The sequence below is a fragment of the Strix uralensis genome, chromosome 4 (genome assembly GCF_047716275.1).
Source record: "Strix uralensis isolate ZFMK-TIS-50842 chromosome 4, bStrUra1, whole genome shotgun sequence".
In the NCBI taxonomy this organism is placed as follows: Eukaryota; Metazoa; Chordata; class Aves; order Strigiformes; family Strigidae; genus Strix; species Strix uralensis.
This window is the reverse complement of record NC_133975.1, coordinates 102684197-102705410: the sequence shown is the minus strand read 5'-3', so window position 1 is coordinate 102705410 and position 21214 is coordinate 102684197. Positions and strand designations below refer to the sequence as shown.

Here is a 21214-nt window from a genome sequence, read left to right as displayed (position 1 = left end):
AACATTTTCTCTGATCTCTGAAGTTATGGAGAAACCACTGCCACTGTAGCTAATTTTTCTGTAACACTAGAACATTGACCAAGCTTGACGTTCTGTGAGCCAGAGCCCTCTGTCAGCAATGCGTAAGATCTAATGGATCATCCAACTCAAAGAGAGCGAGTAGGTCTCCCCACTGTCAGTAAACAAGGGTAGGAGGTTGTTTTGGCCCAACACCTTTTATTTCAGATCTGAAGAACACAGTTGTGATAATTTTGTAGTTCCTATGTACCTACTTATAAAGCTTTTCCTTTTAGGATTGCTCCAGCCAACACACTGGACTAACCATTAAGTAATTCCATTTTGGACTATATCATTTAAGTGAAAAGGTAAGCGCTGCACTTTTTTCAACTCTAGTCGTGGAGTTTTGTATGTATAGCAGTGTTGGCTCTGTAGCTCTGAATGATAGGAGCATTCCTATTATCTGAAGTCCTGATGTGTTTTGGGAAAAAAATGCTATTTTACATTCCATTCAGATTGGAAACACCATCAATCTTAGCAAAATCTTCTTCTAACATAGGAAAGAAATATTGATTTGTATCAGATAGCGTTATACTAGTAAAGGCATTTAAATCAAGTTTGGTCTCCAGAGGTTTCTTTTCCTCATTCTGATTGTTTCCTTATTTACTGTTACTTTTTCTTTTTTAAAAGTATCTAATTCTGCAAAACAAAGGCACCACATTCATCATTAATTCACAAAATATTTATTTAAATATTCTAAAACTTTCTAATTAAGAAAGCAAGCAAAGGGTTATAATTTCAAACTGTGAATTAATTCTTAAGTGACAAGTATATGTAACCATTTGGATGATCTGTCTATACATCCTGAAAGACAGATGTGCCAATTTTCCACAGCTGAAGACCAGACTGCTTATTTTCTTCCTTAGAACAAATACAGCACTTGAAACTCAGCCGTGTTGCTTTACTTACCTAAATGGGAAGGTGGATCCCAATGAAGAATGGCCAGACCTCAGACATGGAAGCTGGAGCTGCTGTGCTGGAGCTGGTGCTGCCGTTGGCACTGCCCTGCCAGCCAGCCCGCCCTGTCTGAGGTTAATTAACAAAGAAGAGGCTAGACAAGTTCCAAAACTCCCTGGTCCCCTATGCAGCCACCTAAAATATTTATTAGCAACATGAACGCTGCTGGTACTATTTTACTTAAAAGACTTGCTAAGCCAGGCATAACCTCTCCTTTAAGCATAGACCTTTGAGGATCTGAAGGGCATAGTGACTGGCTATAAACTGAATAAGCTTGCTAAAGAGCCAGCTTACTTTTAACATTGCTTGCTTCTAGATTAACCATGGAGACTTCATGTACAACCTTCTACATTCCTAATTCCCCAAGAGGTATTGAGGGAAAAGGGCCACGTAACAAAACCAGCACGCTGTAACTTGGGTTGTGTCAGAAGGGAAGAAGCATGAGGAGTGCTGTTACAGAGACAGAGTGGTAAATCTGAGATTTTAATGGTAACAGAGAGCTTTAGGACTACTAATGCAACAAATCCAGAAAACTAGTTTGGAGAGGAAAGAGAAGAATGTTTGACGTACTAAAATTGTACTTACTAATTTTTTAAAAAAACAAATCCCACATTGACCAGTGCATGCTCACACAACAGACCTGAAGATCCAGCTATAAAGCTGGGCACAAATGAAACCTGTCTCCAGGGCCAGCATAAAGACTGCAAACTACGTTTTTGAACACAGCCACCAAAGCAATTTCTGATATCTTCCCATAGTTTACTGAAACAGCAAATTCTGTAAGCTGTGATTTAGGAGTGCTCCTGGTTTAAATGAGCAGGGTCCATCATACCACAGGCTGCCACAAGATCTGGACAAAAAGCAGTCAGCAGATTTTTCAGAAGTCGGTTATCAGTTGCAAGGTTAAAACTCTTTGCACAGGAAGCACAGTTAGCACAGTTTTCTTGGGGATGGATTATTTCAAGCTCCTAGAACAAACTCCCACAGGAAGCAATAAACACCTTAAATGTCATTTTCTTTTCCAAATGCACTTTGACCTTGTTTTTACTAACAAATATAGTATATGTAGGGAATTAGAATAACAAACTCCATTTGACACAATGAGTCCTTGCTGACTGAAGTATGGAAGAGTGCTCACTTACAAAAACTATTAATTAACAGGACAATAAATTTATTTATTGACTTTGCAAAGTTAGAAGTTCATAGTAGTAGTGTGGAGTAGCTTACAACACTCAGCTGAGATAATGAACAGGATTACTTTTTGATATCACAATATAAATATGCATAATCTAGACCGTGTTACTTTTTAAAGAATAGATCAACTGCATTTCTTGTATAGATGTTCTGAAACAAATCTAGCTGGGCAAAAAGTATTGCCTTTAGAGCAAAATTAACATTCAACATTGAAGAATAGTGCAAGAAACTGCTGAAAAATTTACAGTAAGTCAGTAATTCTTACAATCTCACAGTTTGTTAATAAACCCACCAGAAGTGTTTATTTCTTACTTTTTGAGTATGTTAGGCTTCCTTTTGAAGACATATTATTGCTTTACCAGTAGCAGTGCTATTTCCAGAGAGGACATTTCTAAAGACATATATCTATAAAGAAATTTTGTTACCTTCTCTCAATTCCCATACACACTCTCCAGAGCTGTCATTACTGGCAAAACTTAATTCTATCATGAGATTCTTTAAACTACTAAACCACCCCTGCCTAATGCAATTGGTAAAAACTGTATTTTACATATGTGCTTATAAAACAGTTAAGAACTGTTCTGTGAGTATGACTTGGCTTTTTCCCAAACATAACAGCAAAAGCAGTTACAATAAAAAGTACAGAAGAAAATTATTAAATGTTTCACCGTTTGAAACTGTGACTGTGTAGGAAAGCAATTTTCTCTTAACCTTAAGAGAAAAGCTAAATTACTGTATCAGAAACTTATACTGAAGGTATCTTCAAGTACATCTTTGGACCATCAAGCAAAGACTGCACAAATTTAAGTACAAGTATAATGATTTTGGTAAAATAAAGGATAAAAGAAAAGGTAAAATAAAAATAAAATTACTACTACTAGAAGTAGTAGTTCTCTTGCACTAAGGCTGTTTGTCTGTGGTCCTAAAAGGCAGTTTTGTCCTTTTCAATTCTGTTAAATAAAGATAATCTGGCTTTCAGGAAGAACACATCTCCTGAAGACAGACTTGACCTTTTCTTCAAGCCACTGCTTTGTTTACTGTAACAGAAACTATATACAAGAACTTGAAAATGCTATGCTTTTCAGCCAGCTCTGTCATATACCATAGCTAATACCGAATTTAGAATGTAATAATGTGAAACTGACCCCCACCAAAAATATAGCAGGTTTTAAGGTTTATTTCTGAAATGTTGATATACACCATAGTAATTACAGGTCTTTTTTTTTTTTTTTTTTAAAGGTTATCATATTAATGAAATGGGTTTAAATTTTAATATAATGACAAAACTATAGATACAAAGATATCTGAATGTTGTTAACAATTCTCTGTTGTCACATTGCCATCCAGGTAATGGTGTTTCAGTCTTATTTCTGGCCAAGCAGGGAGAGCTAAACATGAAGAGACAGAAAACTATTAGGTTGCTAATATTATTCTTTCAGTCAAACTAATATCCAGTTCACACAGTAAATATTTCTCTCTTCCAACCAGAAGTATGCTGGTAATAGAATATTTAATGCATACCCTCACAGGACAGAAGCTGAGCTTCAAATCTTAAGATCTGAATAAATCTCAGAGGTAAAGGTGCAGCATACCCAGTCAAGTCAACAAAAAAGTTCAGAAGCTGACTGAAAAGTTATAAGCTGGTAAGTACCATTTGTCTCCTTCAAGTGCAGCAAGAATTAATTTAGTTCTTAAAAATGTAGTTTTGAATAACAGTTTATTGTCATCTTAGTAGAAAGTAAAACCATCGGTGGTGACAGCTACTGAAGGGCTGCTATTTGCTGATCACCGTGAATAATTTTTATTTTGCATCTGTATTGGATTGAGACATAGAGAAGTAGTGGTGATGATGTTTTTAACAGCACTAAAAAACTGATTTTAGTATCGGTATGGACAGCATCAAGCCCCCACGAGGCCAGTATTTATAAATAGCAAAATTTAGGACAAATTTTTAAAGATCACAGTTGAATAGCAGTTTTTAACTTGCAGAAGTTGCTAGAATAGCCTGGGAAGACATGATATTTGTGAAAGTATCAAGAACTGAGTGATTGTTTTCATCAGGACTTATGTAAAAGCAATTATGAAGAACTTGATTACCTGTGTAATCTGTGAACTGACACTGACCAATACAGGCCTTCAAAAGTTAATTAAAAATAATTACTTCAAACACCCATTTCAATCAAGTGAAAAGAGGTAACAAGAACATGTATTAATCTTTCACAAATTAGTTGATTTTTTTGTAAAAATCCATAGAGAGATGTAAGGGCAAATAAGTGAACACACAGTTACAGAAGTAATAAATATTACAGAGATTATCAAAAGTACCAACCTGTTTTATAAACTGTGTAGCATTAAAAAGTTCACTGCAGCCATACAGGACATGTTTGCCTTGTTTACCCTAAAAAAAAGACAAGACAGGAAGAAATCAAGTGTTTAACAGAATAGCAGAAGTGGCTTAATCTAATTGTATACCAAAAAACCAAATCTTGATGATGTTGGAAGTCTTACACTTTTGGTTGAAAAAGGAATAGTTATTCCACCAGAGGAAAAAAACCCATAACTAAATTGAAGTGAGAGACCAGAGGCAGAAAGAAAGTGGAAAAAATGGGGCATTTTACACATTTAAAGTCACTAGAATGCTAAATTCTCTGATGTATCTATGAATGACTTGCGGAAGCAAACAACCTTACTTGAGCAAATCCTACCCCCTAAAATAACCGGGCACTGTGCTAAGAATAGTAACAATATATTCACTGTTTCTGTTGCATTAGAGCCTGTAAACTTCAATCTGTAATTCATTTCCATATGATGATGATGTTAAAAACAGCATGTTTTTTTGTAAAGGGATTTTGAAACAAAATGTTATGTTGATTTCAATCGGATGCATAACAAACCTAGTTTGCAGTTTAACAGTATTCACTTGAGTAAGGCTACCAAAGTGCTATGTTAGCATTTTGGAAGTGAAAATTATTTTAAGTAACATAGTTTCAGACTGAATTTATTTCCAGTGTTGGGCTAATAATCCCATGGTTCCTCCAAAGGTCAAGCACAGGCTTGAGAAATCTGTTTCACTGTTATTTTGCATTTTCCCATGTTAGGTAAAACTTACTTATTAAAGAGCAAAACAGGAACAAGCCTTGACAAAATGATTTTGTTTCATATATATTAACCATTCTGCTGTTTCAGCAGAAAGTAACAGAAGCAGATTCAAACAGTCCTTAGCTGGTGGTCACACACTAATTGGGGAAATGGTAATCCTGGTTCAAATCCTCATCTTTATTAATTTTGAGTGGTTTGTGGCAATAAGCTATTCTTGTTGCTGAGCAGCATCTTGAGCTTGCATCTTCCCACGTTTCAGGCCAGTTTTTCTAATCTTGATGCCCAAACAGGCCTGGTTTTGATCTAAACTGGTATTCTGACAGATTCCACTTTCAGCAGTATGACTGAATAGCATTTGTTTCTGCCTGGTACCAAAAAAAAATTTTAAACTATACAGAGAATTGTGAAATGGGACTGTTGCCTTTCAGACAGCTCTAAAATACATTAATGTACACTTCCAGGCTGTCATATATATTCTTCCAGATGCGTAATTTTTGTAAATGTATGCTTTTATTTAAAGTTAATTACTTAGTCCATTCAAACAAAGCACTGTATCTCCAAATAATTACTGGAGGCAAGTTGAAACTGCTTAACATCTAAAAAACCCCCAAATCTCAGTACTCTTCAAAGCCCAGTATTTTTTAATGACTGAAAAACTATGCTGCATTTAAATTTCTTGTTCTTAAATTTCAGATTATCAAGCAGTACCTTTCTAACCATCTGCAAAAGGAACTGAAAGGACATGCTAAATTATTTTGTACAAAACAGTATGCTAGTCTCCTCTTGGAGGCTCCCTATGGCTTGCAATTTTAATGACACATTTTCAGCATGTTGAACTGAACTTGGCCAATATATTTATTTTAAGGCACAATCTGCCTTACTGACATTATAAATATTTGCTTTTTGATGATGTGAGATAGTCCATTCTAGCACAGAACTGCAAATAATTGGATTTGAGGGTTCCTCTTCATTCTCCTACAAAAAAACCCCAGAATGTCAAAGCTGAATGAACATTGCTTCCTGTTTTAGAAAGTTTTAAAATACTTTCTCTGTGCTTTCAGAGTCAAACTGGCAAAACAGATAGTGCTTAGAAAAATAAAGCAGTGAATAAAATCTTTGTGGTATCTGCTTGCAAGAACAGAGCTGTTGATTTTTCTCTTTTTATATTTTGGAGGAAGACTGATTGAATATTAGAATAATTAATAAGCTACATCTGTTGAAACAACAGATGCTGGAAGTGTACTGCATGGCAAAGAAAATCTTATTGGATAAGCCAGTAAGAGTCACCTGGGAGAGGCAGACAAGTCTCTGGAGGGGCAGGAGGTGGAATTAAGCCTTTCATTAACCTTTCTTGTTCTTTCAAGAGCAAACAGCTAAGTGGAATAACAGTGAGGGAGCCTTCCCCCTTGGGAGGTCACCTCCTGCTGACCAAGTATGCGGTCTGATTGGAGAAGCATACAGCACTCTTCAGCTGTGACAACTGATGATGAAGAAACCTCTGCTCACAGGTTCCAGAAGAAGAAAAACTACGTCCTAATTCTGACTCTCCACAAGATCTAACATTACCATTCCTGTAGTTTTCAGTTCCTTCTGTCCTCTCCACCTGTTTATCAAATGACCTCCCATTTGCCCTCCTATTCCTCAGAAACTTCAGCTTCCTGCCACCTTGTATGAAGTGCCTAGTGTTTGTCATCATACAAATGCTTTGTGTACACACATATATACGTATACGCATAGAGAGCAAACCTCAGCTCTGACAGCAGGCAGCTACGTATCAGAGAAGTGTATTAGCCTCTAGGGGATTCAGAGTTTTATTTTAGTAGGAAGTAACAAACACGCATGTTGCTGGGCATCTTTTGAATTGATATGGCACCTGAAGTGGCTTTGGGTAAACTAAGGAGTAAGCCTAAAGTTTGACAATGCACTCTGCTACAGGCAGATGCCCCACTGAATGCTATAATTAGTTATCAAGAGTGGTAAGTGCTACACTGAGCCCAAATAATTTCTTTAAGTTATATTCCTCTTCTTCTCCTTTCCCCTATCCAGACCAGCTCTGTTTCAAAATGACTGCTTGTTAGAGGGGGAAAACAACTCGACACATGTGTTCTGACTTTATGTTCTTCAAGATTTACCTGGACATAAAACTCTCGTGTACTTGTTTTGTGGAAGAAGTGTTTTTCAGTGACTAAGGCTCCATATTTATTCTTTTCTGTGAAAAGCCTCAATCCAGTCCACCACAGGACAGGACGATCGTACCATGAACAAGGTTAAGATGGGGAAGGAAGACTGGTATGTTGCTGCTCTTAAATTCAACTGGTATGCTGCTGCTTCAAAATTTTATCAAGGTTCCTTCTGTACTTTTTTATTCCTGGAAAATGCTTGAATCCCACCCCTGCCCCTCAAGAACTCTCATGATGTTACTTTTCTCCATCCACTGATCTTTCGTGTATGTGTGTTCTGCTAGGCTGGCCAGCTGGAACCAGAGAAACTAAATCTGTTACACTAGCATTACATAGTTATTTACATATTTTCTTCTTTGTGCATGTAACACCTCTTATGATTTCTACACAGAATCAAATGATGCAGCACATCAAGAATGAGCTTCCACTACTAACTCATTAGTGAAAACTTCTAAATGTGGGAAAATAATAAATGGTCAGATATTGATGCCAATCTGATCTCTGCTCTGACAGATAGCATAGTATTTGCATTATCCTGGCTTCTGAAACAACAGACAATATGCTCAAGTAAGACTGTTGAAAACCAAGATACTGTTATCTGTAGGCCTTGTTTTGAACTGATTTCATATTGCTAAGTTACATACGAAAAAGTACTTTAGTATCTCTTGTGAGACCTATGAAAACTAGACAATTCTGAGCAGTTCCTCACCTTCAAGGCAATGATATGCTACAGCTACTTTATTTAACAACAGCAAACAAAAACTAGTAACAGAACTCTAAAACAATATGAACACCCGAACTGACAGCATTTGATGTATCAGTACAGAAGACAGGTTAATTCAGTTAACCACATCTGCTGACAGTCAACCACGTTAGTGTGTATGAAGACAAAATAAAGCAGAATGCTGTTTATTTACTCAATTCGAAAGTGCAACACGAGCAAACCCACCAGAAACAGTAACTCTTTGTTGGTCTGAATTAATAATCCACACTTTCTACTGACTTCTTATGTACTTTTTTCCCCTGACTCTGTATATAATAAGGATGGTAAGGCTAATTTCATAGACTTAATCTTCTTAATACTACATGTTACAGAAAACCTGCTAAAACCATTTCTATCAGTAAGTTATAGACTACAACTGACAGAATTGCACATACCTTTATGTAGTCGATAAGATTTTGGTATTCAATATAGTTGCCTCCTCCAACTACAAACACTATTGCCTAAAAGGTAACACACACATAATCAGAAGATGCATTCAAATCCTTAGTATTTCAGTAGTAAAATATATACCAAATCATTAAATCTACAGCAAAAATAATCCTAATCACACTGCAGTCTAATAAGAACTGGACACAGAACCACTAGCTTCCTACCTGAAAGAAGATAATAGAAGAGTTTTAGTAGGATGCAGAATAGCAAGCTGAGAGCTTTTAACATGTCACTATCTTTTACTAAGGCATACTTGAAACGTAAGCAGTTTCAACATGTTACTTTTTTGTGCAGAGATGTCTCCAGTGACCATAGCAACAGTTAAAATATTTCCATGGATGCTTAAGAATTAGTTTGGGACACAAATAAAATACTTCTGTTACAAAGGAATACACTTTTTTATTGGTTTTCACCTCCCACTTACTACTGGTAATAATCTAATATTACGGGTAAAGGCCATCAGTAGTTTTTGGGCTATGTTTAAAAGAGATTAATGAATAGAAAAAGAAGACTTAGGTGTTGCATAACTTTTGTTAACATTCACCATCCAAAATTGTTTGACTACGCTATGCCAATTTTATACAGACTTTATGTTACTACTGACATTTTTGCTATGGCCATCTGCTAGTCATATATATGACATCATATGGTATTTCTTTTGTTCAGGAGGATAATCAGGACATTTCAAAAGAAATCTGAGACATTTGTATATTGCCAAGGCAAAGACTTTGCTTATGAAACTTGGTAGTAAGATCAGAGAAGTAAGACTTAATTATTTGCAAATATTTACATTGAAAAATACTGAAAGTTATTGGCATTTGTATAAAATGACAACATTTTTTGTTTTGCTTTTCTCCTTTAATTGCAGAGACTGTTTAAAATCCTATCACTTAAATCAGTGGTCAACACTGCTGTTTAAGGCTGAACAAAGGATTAAATCTAGAGAGCACTCTAAAGGTCTGGTATAAAAATAGGGGGTTTAAATTGCTGAGTACCCAATTAGGATATTAATAAATCCCTGTAATTACCTCCAGAAGAATTTTCTAGATTTTTTTCCCCAGTATTAGTTAATGCTTACATAGTCCTTTGAAGATGAAAAGACTTCTTCAACATAACAGCTAATTATAATTAATACTAGATATAATTAGTCTAAGTGGTTTCTGCAAACACGACCTCTTGTTTTCTTAATCATGATCATCAAAAATGACTGGTACTTCAGGATTTTTTTTTTTTTTTTAAACACAAGAACATTGAAAAATAATTTCTATGTGACTTACCTCCTGGAATGGATTTTTGTTTCTTGGAACTGAACTATAAAAAGAAACACAAACAAACTACAACTTAAATTTTATTAGACATTAATATAAATACACAAAGTAAGTATCATGTACACATCATGTTTACGGAATACTATATAATGTTAGACAAAGATATAAAATAGAACAATAATTGCCTTTCTGCATTCATTCTCCAGGTATTTTATTTAAATGATTTGTTATGGAAAATCATCTAGAGGACTCAAAATATGAGTAAATAGGAGTTTAACTTCATCAGTTTTAAGTTTGCTGTTTGAATCATAAGCTTTATGACAACACTTTTAGAGCTTAGAAGTTCTAACTATAGTGCTGCTAGCTAGGAGCAAATACAATGAGTAAAATATTTCATCAGCATTAGCACAGTTCATGACACTGACAAATCCTGCCTACTAGAATCTTAACTAGGTAAGCCCCTTAGTTTGCAGCGCCTGCACACATAGTGATGCTTCGAAATCACAAAAGCTACCATCCATAGGTATGTGTTCTGCTGTCAGGTGACACAGCAACAACATTAGGATTAAAACGATTTAAGGAGGAAGAGGTTAAGTTACAGTTCGGGTGGTACAAACTCTTCCTCTCCATTTAAAGACACAGTCCTAGCCACAGGGAGGTAGCAGGCAGAGAGGGAGAAACCTCTTTTCCTGCAGCACCTTGCACCTTCAGGAGGAAGGGAAAAAGCAAAGAGAAAGCTCTGAAGGGTCAGTCTGCTCTCTCGCCCTTTGCTCACACACTACCACTACCTTCCTGCCTTGTACTGGCCTGCAGTCCTAGGTAGCCAAATAATTCTTACGTTCTAACAGATTAAAAGCATTGCTTCTTTCAAGTTTTCTGAGTGACAAATAACAGTTGACTCAACACAGATTCCAGTGTATCAGAAAAATAGGCTTTAAGAGGGAATGGCTCTCTCTAATATGTTGTTTTATCTGTCATGAATACTACAGACTCCCCATAAGGAGAAAAGTTAGCCCAATTCTCTCGTGATTTGGATATGATATGACAAATCCACATATATTTTGTCATCCTTTCAGAGGGCAAGGCCTGTTTATACTTGACAGGCTTTATACAGAATGTGAAGATACTGTTTTGCTAAGACTGAATTACAGCAATGCAGTTCCTACTCTATTTAAAAAATAAGAGGTAGAAATGCCAGTATTTCTTAAAACAGGAGTAGGTTAAAACCAAAATCAGTAATTTTAAAATATCATTCCATTAATTATACTATTTAATATTGTTATTTTAAACTAGTAATATTTTGTCAAACCTATGGTTTTTTATCATCTACATAAATATTTGAAGGGAGAATTAGATAAACCCATATACGGCTATAGTAGTTTTGTTGCCATGCTCAAATATGATTTAAGAGATATAACTTGAGTTTATGTACAAAACCCCAACAAACCCCGAACCAGAAATTAAGTTTTTCCCTATGATGATTATTACAGCTACACAGAATGGCACATTTATGAACTGCTGTAAATGCATATCTTTACATTGTTTAAAGCAACAGAAGAGCTAGATGGAGTGGGTAAAAATGCATGCTTACGTGAAAACCTTTCGGCTTTAATAAAACAAATCTTTGCACTTTTGCACAAAATTGTCCAAAAATGCTATAAAAGCATAACAAAACAATGAAAGTTGTAATTAACAAGAAACATAAAATACTGGCAAATAAGTATCTTCTCCATTTCCAGGATATTATAAGTGAGATTGTCAGTCACAGTTATTGGTCAAAGACAGAAAGCAAGAGATATAAATTTATAAAGTGTTAGTGGAATTCCTCTTCTTCTCTTTTACTGGCAAAATAAACTATATCCTCCCTTCATATGCACATGAATATAAAATGTGCACCTGCCTATACAAGAGCAAATGCAGTCAATTTTTAATGATTTTTTTTCAAAGTTGTTAACTTTGTAAAGGGTTGTATTCAAGTTAAAATTTTAACTGTTCAAAAAGTGATAAAGAAATTTTGGTGCACTATGCGATGACTTTTTAATTTGACAGTGAAAAACCACAAAGTTTCAAAGAAACCAAGCAGCACACATATAAAGAATTCTAACATTTATTTTTGCTAAATATTAGCGCACATTCCTCTGACTGAACCAACGTACATGTTAGCAGCATGTTCAGCCAGTAGAACAAAAGATTTTTTTTGTAGTGTTATAAAAATTTATCTGGTTGATCCAAGTTCCTGTTGTGAATTCCTTCAACACCAACTGTCTTGACTTAGAATTAATGATTAAAATTAAGTACTTGTAGTCAGCAAGTAAAATAAAACCAGATTTCTTAAGTTAGCCTTTTCACAGGGTACAAGGAAACAAGCAAAACTCGTAGTAAACTCACCTGTCACTGCCTCGTAGCATCTTGGGATCAAAATACCGGTAGTCATCTGTCTCCTATTAAAAAGTACATTTTTATCTCAAAAGACGTGAATTTTGGCTTATGATTTCTGCTTGTATCTATTACATTAAACACCATTCAAAACAACGTCATTTCTCATTTAGCAGTCACATTAATTCAAAATTAATTGTGCTGTCCACTAATATTTACAGTATTTGTACATAACTGAACTGGTACAGAATAAACAACAGTCAGAAAGCTATGAAGGCTGCTATTGAGCTTTTTGTTTCTGGTTCATCTAAAATTGACTGTTACACACTTTCCAAAAAATATGCTGGTTGCATAATAAGTCCCAACAGAAAGGCAGTATGCAGAAAGAAAAATTAAGGTGTCACCAGCTTTAGAGGAACATCACATGGTTGGTTATAAATGATGAAATTTTCCAGGTTACAGAGATCTGCTATTGATTTAATATAAAACAAAGCACTTCTATGGCAATGAATACTAAATACAAGATAGATCAAAATCTGCTACTGTTATGTAACTTGCCCTTTTCGTTTCATGATTTATGACTACTATTAAACCAAAATTAAGCTCTTGAAAAAGAAATGAGTTCCACAAGGATTTGAAAAGTCTGTCTAAACTATAAAAAAATTTTTTTTTCTTCACACAGAACACCGAGGCACTTCCAATATTTTTATTGGCAACAGGCAAGATTTTTACCAATTATTATGGATGGAAAACAAAACTTCCTAGTAACTCCTTCTGACAACTACTTGGCTTTCTTCTGTTTCTATACTACATTTTCATCCAGGTACTATGAAGTTTAATTTGTGGATAAACTGTGTGCAGGACTACAGTTGATTTCATCTGGGTGCTTACATGCAACTCTGGAGAGCAGAAATAATTCTTGAGTAGTAGACATTATCTGGGGAATTTCTTAGAGCTCACAAAGCATAACTATCTCAAATACTACAAAATATTTAGTATACATGTGGTGGTTACACACACAGAAAATTAATATTTGATAATAAGGACTTTAATGTAATTACAGAAAAATAAGTCTCTTATCCTCAAGTTTGGCTTTTTAAAAAATTTAATTTAGATCTCATTTCACACTGAACCTCTGTAAAATGTTTTTATATGCTCCACCGGGAATTTCAACTGCATTTGTAGAGTCTGCCAGCATTCATGATTTTGGCAGCCTTGTACATAAAGGTGGTATAGCAACTTTGAAGTAATGAGAGAGCTGGGAATGGATAGATATTGCTAGACTAAAACTGAGAGGTATTTGAAAAACCTCTAACTCAGACAAAGAGCTGCAGCTTCCCTGCTTGTTAGAATGAATTACAGATTAATGCCAGAAATAAAATCAGAGTTAAAAAAACAGTATCACAAACATTTCCTCCTGAATGTATTACTGCTGTGTTTTTTCGCTGTGGGCTTGTGTAAGTAGACACACGAAAAGTGGTAAAGTAATAGAAATGTGGTAAGCTAGTTTATTTTTTTTGTTGTTTAAATACGCCATTCCTGCTGAAATCAGTTCTGAGGGTGCAGGAAAAGAAACCCTACTAGATTTTATTTGCTTTAAGAAATAGCTAGTCTGCCAATAAAAACACCTGTATAGCGGTTTCCTTACACACAACTGAATTTGTGACTTCCCTAAGCAATCCAAGAATAAAATTCATACTTTTGAAATTTTAAACCTAATTTTCAAGATTTAAAATTAAAATGGAAAAAGACCCATGAAAATATCCTTGACTTTCAGTCTGTATTTGTTTTTCTGTAGAAGCTAACATGACTAGTATGGATTAAGGAAATCTCCCATTTTTAGAATTTTTAATTGTAATGCATGAAAGGTAATCATACAGTATGGCCTAAACCTGAAAGATACCATATTCACTGAAAGGGATGATATTAACTAAAATACAGTTCCATTCATGTATATTACAAATAAGATTTATCTACCTCTTCAGTCAATACAAATGTACATACTGAACTGACACAGGCTAAACCACTTTGGGCTTCTGTCATAAAAATATTAAAGGTTTACCTACCAAAGATTTTACTTACTACTGAATCAAAGCATTTTGTGGAAGATACTTAAAAGAACCTCCACAATTCTATAGCAGGTGGTGGTCAATTTCATGGGTTAAAATTTGCGTATACTTGACAATATGATTTTTTTGTGTTAGAAAGATTTACGGTTTTAATCAATCTCTATTTAACGATACCAAAATAAAGCAACTATGTTCTTAGATTTATGACCAGAACATTCCTTTATGAAAACACAGTCCCAAAAGCAATTGCTTAAAAACCTGCTTCGACCAATAAATGTTACTATTAAAAAAACAAGGAACGGATTACTTTAAGGTCATCAATGAATGTTGCCGAATAAGTATTTCAAGAAAAAGTGTAACTACAGGTTAAACAGTCTAGACAAATTAAAAAAATTACAGGATGGTATTACTGTCCATAAGAACTGTTCTATCTGTTCCTGCTTCTGAAAAAGTTGGAAAGCACAGGTGTAGACTCATTTGTCCTTCCAAGACAAAAGCAGGAGCAGGGACAAGTAACACACAAAGAGATTTACAGAAAACTCTACAGAGTTTTGCACAGCGTATACATTCTGAATAGGTTTAAAATTTCAACTGACAATAATATTTGTGAATGTTGGTGGTTACAAGTTGTACAGTTCACATACTTATTGTTGCATTTTATATTTAGAAAATAATTTATTTACATTCATTGTAATAACTGACTTCTCAATAATCTGTTGTAATTTTGCATTACAACTTTTATCTGTATGCATATTTCACACAATGATCACTGTGGTCAGTAACATTCAGTGAACTATAAAGGAGATCTTTTTTCTGTGTTGTAAAAAAATAAAATTTCAAGCTCTTTTTTCCCTCCCTTTGTATTTTGCCTGCAGTGCAATAGTTTCCTATTCTGGGGAATAGAAGAGGATCTCAAACATCAGAAGATAAACACAGGCCACAGTGGTGTATTTTTACACATTGACCTTTTCCAGATACGGTTTCACTTCTGTTGATGGTACAGCAAGTCTAAGCATACTCCACAATGACTCTCTGGCTTGCTTCTGTTAGCTGAAACTTACTCAAAAAGTTGCTGTCAATTCTCCTGCAGGTTAGGAGAATCATTCTTTAGGGCTTGCCTGGTCTCCTATGACTTGAAAAGTAGGACTCCTTGTTTTGGGCCATGAATTCTAGTCCCTGACATGGCAGTGAAACATGAAGCCACTGGCAGACTGGCTCAATCTCTGCTTTTTCAAGTGAGCAGATCAATGTTTTCTCCAAATTATCAAAGTGATCATGGCTGTTTTCTACTAAGTGAAAAGTGACAATATCCAGTCAGCAAAAAAACCCCATATGACTTGTAAACTTTTCTAAATCAATTCCTAAACTGTTAGCTTGAGGAAGCTAGTGCTTATTTTTTAAAAAAATTGTTTCATTTTTCACCTACTTGTAAGTTATCTGTAGTTTTTAATTTCACCTTTCTGTATTAAGTGTTCTGAGTGACCTCTACTGGTTGACTAGATGAAATTAGCCCTGTACATCTTTTCTCTCTTGCAAATAGGGACAACAATCCACTGCCACTGAAAACAGCATAAATTTCTTTGTCCGTTAAAGCACATTTTCTGCTAACAATCATGACGTACAGTATCTATGAAGTACAGTTTAAGAAAAGACAGGATTACTTGCATGTTAATAATTTTTGTATTTTACCATTATTTATCTCTCTTTACATACAGCTAATACTTGAAGGTGAAAGTGGACTAAGAAGAATGTTTTAATTAGTAACCAGTGTGAGATAATACAACTGTATCTCTCTGCCTGACACTGATATCATTAAAAAAGGAAGACTGATACGATGTGGCAAACATACTACAGCTTTCTAAATAACTTTTAACACCTGATTTTTTTTCAAAACAAGTTTGTGCACAGGATGGTCTTATGTAAGAGTTCTGCAGGAAGGAGGTACACAGCAAGAAACAAAGACTACTTTGACTATGCACTATGTATAAAAAGACTTATGGTTATTTTTAGCAGTAAATTCTAGCAAATGTCTTGACTTTCTAGATAACGTTTAAGTGTTTCAAAAGTTTGTAACTTATGTAAGTCTGAGTAAATTTTCACAGAAAGAGAGGACTTTTCTGACACAAAACCGACTCTGCTTGCAAACTGAAAGACTGCATGAGTACTAAAATACCTTCCTCTAAATAGCAAAGCTTTAAAGATGTTGGAAGCAAAATTTTGTTTAACACACCTCTCTGTAACTATTTTACTTCTGAAACTGTGCTCTTAAAAAAAAAATCACCTCGATGCAAAGAAAATTTCAGCCCACAGTTTAACTTTCAGAAATTTAGGAGCAACAGAAACTCAGTACAGCACAAGAATAACAGAAACTCAGAATAGACAAGACCCTCAAAAACATTAGTTCCAATAATAAATTGTCATTGTTTAGAAACTATTTTTACCCAAAAAATCTTATGAAATAGTTATGAAAATGGTTCTATTCTTGAGAAACAGCATGATTAAACTCCATTACCATGAAGAAAAATATCCATGGCATATTACATATCATGACCTCAATATTTCATTTGTTCCACCTCCTTTCGTGTGAAGGCAGTTATACTCACAGGGTTTGACTTCATCTCCATAAGGTTGTCCAATATACGTGTGACTGGTAGATTCTGTAAAACATGTGAAATTAATGGAATGATGAAATGCTTACTAAGAATTATTCACAGGCACACTATTATTTATGGAACAGTTTACAGAGCATTTGAAATACTAGTTTAAACATCTTTCCTCTTATATTTTGTAAAGGCTGAGCATTTTTATCATCACCTAAATTGCTTTTCTGTGAAGAAAATGCAAACACCTGAGGACATCTAGCTAGGGGATGAACAGAGAGTGCAAATAAAAGTGTGAAGATAGGAACAGAGTTGTATTTAGGTATTAACAATATATGCAGACATGTGATGATGTATCACATCTTATTAAAAAAATACTTTGCAGTTTAAGGAAAGAATTTTAAAGCTGAAGATGAGAATTAAGGGTGTGATTCTAAAAAAGAACTAATGTGGTCAAAGAAATGGGTAAAAAAAGCATCCAAACAAATGTTTGGATGAACTGAAAAGGAATGAACTGGGGTGAGATTCAAGATGACTTTTACTTATTTAAGATGAGAAATGTTAGCTTGGACAAAAGATCTGAAGTATTAAACAGTCAAACCACTTTAGTTATAATAAACTGAAGGAGAGTTTACATAGCAATGGAATTGGAAATGTGTCTTGTTGACAGAATATATCAAAAGAGGACATTCCAAAGGATGATCTACATATAACACTGGAAAACACTTAGTAAAAAAACAATGTAAATCCCTGAATGACCGAATGAGAAACAAAAAGTTAACTTTAATAGAAATACCACAGACCTACATCAGGCTTAAAAATATGAGGAAGAACAGGATTTTATTTGGCTACCCCAAAACACCTGGAGGAGGAACTAAAAGCCAGAAAAAAAAATATCCTGAAAACATCGGCATTGTGACTTCTTACTCACTTAGAACCCAAAACAAAGCAAGCCATTCTGTCAAGAATAATACTAAATTTTAAAGCCATTTTAAAAGAAATGACAAAATGTTTAATACAAGAAGAAGAGGAAGTCTCATTTAGACTATATTTATTATCTATTGATACAAGTAACAGTTTATCTGACGATGTCTCTGTAAAATATAACATATAGGCAAGCTGCAAATTTAAGTTTCCTCAAGTATATTTCATGACATACCAGTGATCTGTAACTGTGCAATGCAACTTATCACATTTAGTCACAGTGAAATTCCCACAGAATTAATTTCGTTGGCTACTCTACAGAAGCCACAGACGCAATTTTTAAAAACTTTTATGTGATAGCTGATACTTTTCATGCATAAATTATGTGTATAATAGGATGCCCAAACAAACAACGGCTATCATAACATTAACTTTGTCAAAAAGATGCACAGAGCGAGATTTCATTTTATTTAGTCCTGATATGCTGTATTTCTAAATTAAATTTGGATTCTTCCACTAAGAATTATAGTATGATGCATTATCTTTTTCTTAGAAATCTTAATGTCAAAGCATTACAGAATTGAGATTTTTTTAACTGTATTTATTTATTGCCATCTGATGAAAGTGCATATTGGAGAAAACAATACGTCCTCTACAGGGAAGCTGGTTTCTGGAACTACAATTCAAAATTTCAGCTACGAGTTCTACAACCAGTGGGGTTTTTTTGTTGTTTTCTTTTCTTTTGGGGGTGTACATTGAAATCTGCGTGCGCATTATTCTCAGAAATATTTTCTAAAGTTAAGTGAATATTTGAAGGTGGCTATATTGTTATAAACACACTTTGATTTTCAAGTACATTTCAAAATTATCGTTGCTGTACATTACTACGTGGGAAAACTAGAAATGCTTGAATTGTAACTGAACAGAGAATGAACACTTTCAGCCTTTCAATCACTCTGGAATAGATGCATTTAATACATGCTGTTCTAAGTAAAGACACAGAGGGTTTTTTTTGTTTATGAAGGTCTAGACTATTTTGAGTATTTCACAGCTGCTCTTTTTATAATGCTGAAATCAGTCTTAACCACACATACTGGAATCCAATTCCTTACAAATGGAGGTATTCAAAGAAAATTTGAACATTATTCCTTACTTGTCTAAAAACTTGAAGCTACAAAGTGATAGATCTATCCACCAGCAAAGGTTGATGTTTGTTTTTTTACTGTAGAACTGATTTTATTAATATGACAGGGGTACTGAAAGTTGTTTTTCTAAATGTTCACAATGCTCATGTGATAGACTATTTTTTTAATTGGTTTTTAAACTTACTTGTTGCTTCAGTACCAAGTTCTTCACTCCTTCCATTACAAACTGTGATCCTGTATTCATAACACGTGAAAACAGACTGAAAAACAAAATCAAGATGATGCATAAGACCTTCTTTTTTTAATTGGCATTCTTAAACTTTATGATGACATCCAATTCCCATTAACGTTGACGGGACATGAGTACCAAGTCATTCAATTTGTCATGAAATACATTCTTCAAACCACATGGCAACCAAGTGTATGGGAATACACCTATAATCTAGCAGTCAGATCCTCACCTATCAATAGGAGTCTTGAGTTCTAGTCTTTAATCCATCGAACAGTTTATTTTATAACTTCAGTTATACAAGGATTTGAGTGCTCCTTTCAAGTGGGTGGGTGTCCTAATCACCAGAGTTAACAGAGATGCTCAGTGTCTCCAGCCAACCAACCAGTAATTTTTCCAAGTGAGACAGCACTGGAATTCTCTCTAACCATACATTGCGACAGGTTCCTTATAACAGTGATAGTGCGTTCCTGAAAGTAAAGTTGGTAATGGGGATTCAAATCCTCTCAAGCATGGAAAGACCCAAGTCCCATATCCTGTACGGGATATATGTATTCTTAACACAGTCATATTTTCATGTCTTGAAACAAATGACTACACCTTTCAACAAGTGGGCAGACACCCAGTTCAGGACACCCTAATGAAAAAGCAGCGTGTTCTTGCATCCCTGACAGTCTCCAAGCCCTGGACAGAATCAGTTTTGAATGCACAGGGCTGTTCTTGTCTTTAGCTACTGACTAAATAAGGTTCAAAATGATGGCTGTCATAGATCCATGTCCTGGTGCCGAATTCTACCCCTGTGAGAGTACGTTCAATGTGCAGGTGCAGACATCACTATATTAAGTTACTTTGTGGATTTAGTCACAGATCCTTTTATTTTCCTGTGTGTAAGTCCCATGCATGGTTAAGGGGAGATGAGTGCTTGTAATTGCCTGTAACTTAAAACTTTTTACCAATAGGGAAATGTTTTATTCTGGGCCTTATATAGCACTAATTAATCACATTTTCAGTACTACTAAAATAAGTTAAAAGAACCCAAAGGCTTACAGGAAATTAATCAAGAGCATACCCCAAAGGTTTAGGCGTGGCATTTCCATAGCTGGTTGGAGCTGAAGCCATCTTAGTGAAAGCCCTGTGAAAGCAGGGATAGAAATCAAACACTTATCTCATGGCACATACTGCTGTAGAATGTTCCACTCAGGTCATCTGAAAGTGAAAAAACTTCTGCTTCTCAAACTCTTGCAGGAAGTAACTATTTATTACATGCATCCCTCTTGTCTAGAAATACAGCAGTTAAGGAACTGAAAGGAATTGGATTTTATACTTGAAGAACAAAGACTTAATTCTGATATCATGTAAAACTAGAACAACTGATAGGCAGATAGCCCTTTGGTATGAACAAAAAAACATGGAGTCTGAACTAGCACAACTTTTCATTTAATTCAATTCAGTAAGTTGCTTCTGTCTTGGATCATTAAGTACATTACTATGTGTCATGTTCAGTACTGTTCTGGCATTACTGGAGTTTAGTTTTAAAATAAGATTTGCACATATTACCATAACGACGACAGCAAAAAACAATGCCAGAACAAATGTTTAAGGATAATTTACGATGTATGAGAAGTAACATATAATTCTTTGATAACAATACTGAGTTCTGTAAAATTAACCAGTTATAGCCTCACATAGGAGAAAAAAGACATTACTTACTTCCATTGTTTTATGTAGCTCAAAGGAGCAAGATTACAACCTGCATCCATCAATGCTTTTTTATACTGCTCCAAATCAATCTGAAATTATGAAGTGGAGAATTGCAAAAGGTTTAAACTACTCCTAACTCTCTTTATGTGGAAAGACAAAATATCATTATCTAAATATTAAATAAGCAGTGTAAAGTTATAGC

At 34.8% G+C, this 21214-nt stretch overlaps 1 protein-coding gene and 1 long non-coding RNA gene across 7 annotated transcripts in view; one reads left to right on the top strand and one right to left on the bottom strand.

Moving 5' to 3' along the window:
• Positions 1-8119, top strand: part of LOC141943267 (uncharacterized) — a 28897-nt gene extending 20778 nt beyond the window's left edge. For both annotated transcript variants that reach the window (XR_012628907.1, XR_012628908.1), the window contains exons 3-5: positions 294-365; positions 3738-3851; positions 7527-8119. This is a non-coding gene — a long non-coding RNA (uncharacterized LOC141943267). The remainder of the gene's footprint in view (positions 1-293; positions 366-3737; positions 3852-7526) is intronic.
• Positions 2165-21214, bottom strand: part of SCFD1 (sec1 family domain containing 1) — a 56630-nt gene continuing 37580 nt past the window's right edge. For 4 of the 5 annotated variants that reach the window (XM_074868217.1, XM_074868218.1, XM_074868219.1 and 1 more), the window contains 9 exons: positions 21022-21101; positions 20381-20443; positions 19267-19342; positions 17017-17070; positions 12357-12409; positions 9978-10011; positions 8646-8711; positions 4538-4606; positions 2165-3596 (listed from right to left, as the gene is read on the bottom strand). In XM_074868217.1, coding sequence (XP_074724318.1) covers positions 3573-3596; positions 4538-4606; positions 8646-8711; positions 9978-10011; positions 12357-12409; positions 17017-17070; positions 19267-19342; positions 20381-20443; positions 21022-21101 — 519 coding nt within the window. In that variant the 3' untranslated portion in view covers positions 2165-3572. Of the gene's footprint in view, positions 3597-4537; positions 4607-8645; positions 8712-9977; positions 10012-12356; positions 12410-17016; positions 17071-19266; positions 19343-19549; positions 19782-20380; positions 20444-21021; positions 21102-21214 lie in introns of those variants that run through there. The other variant, XM_074868220.1, reaches the window with a different exon arrangement.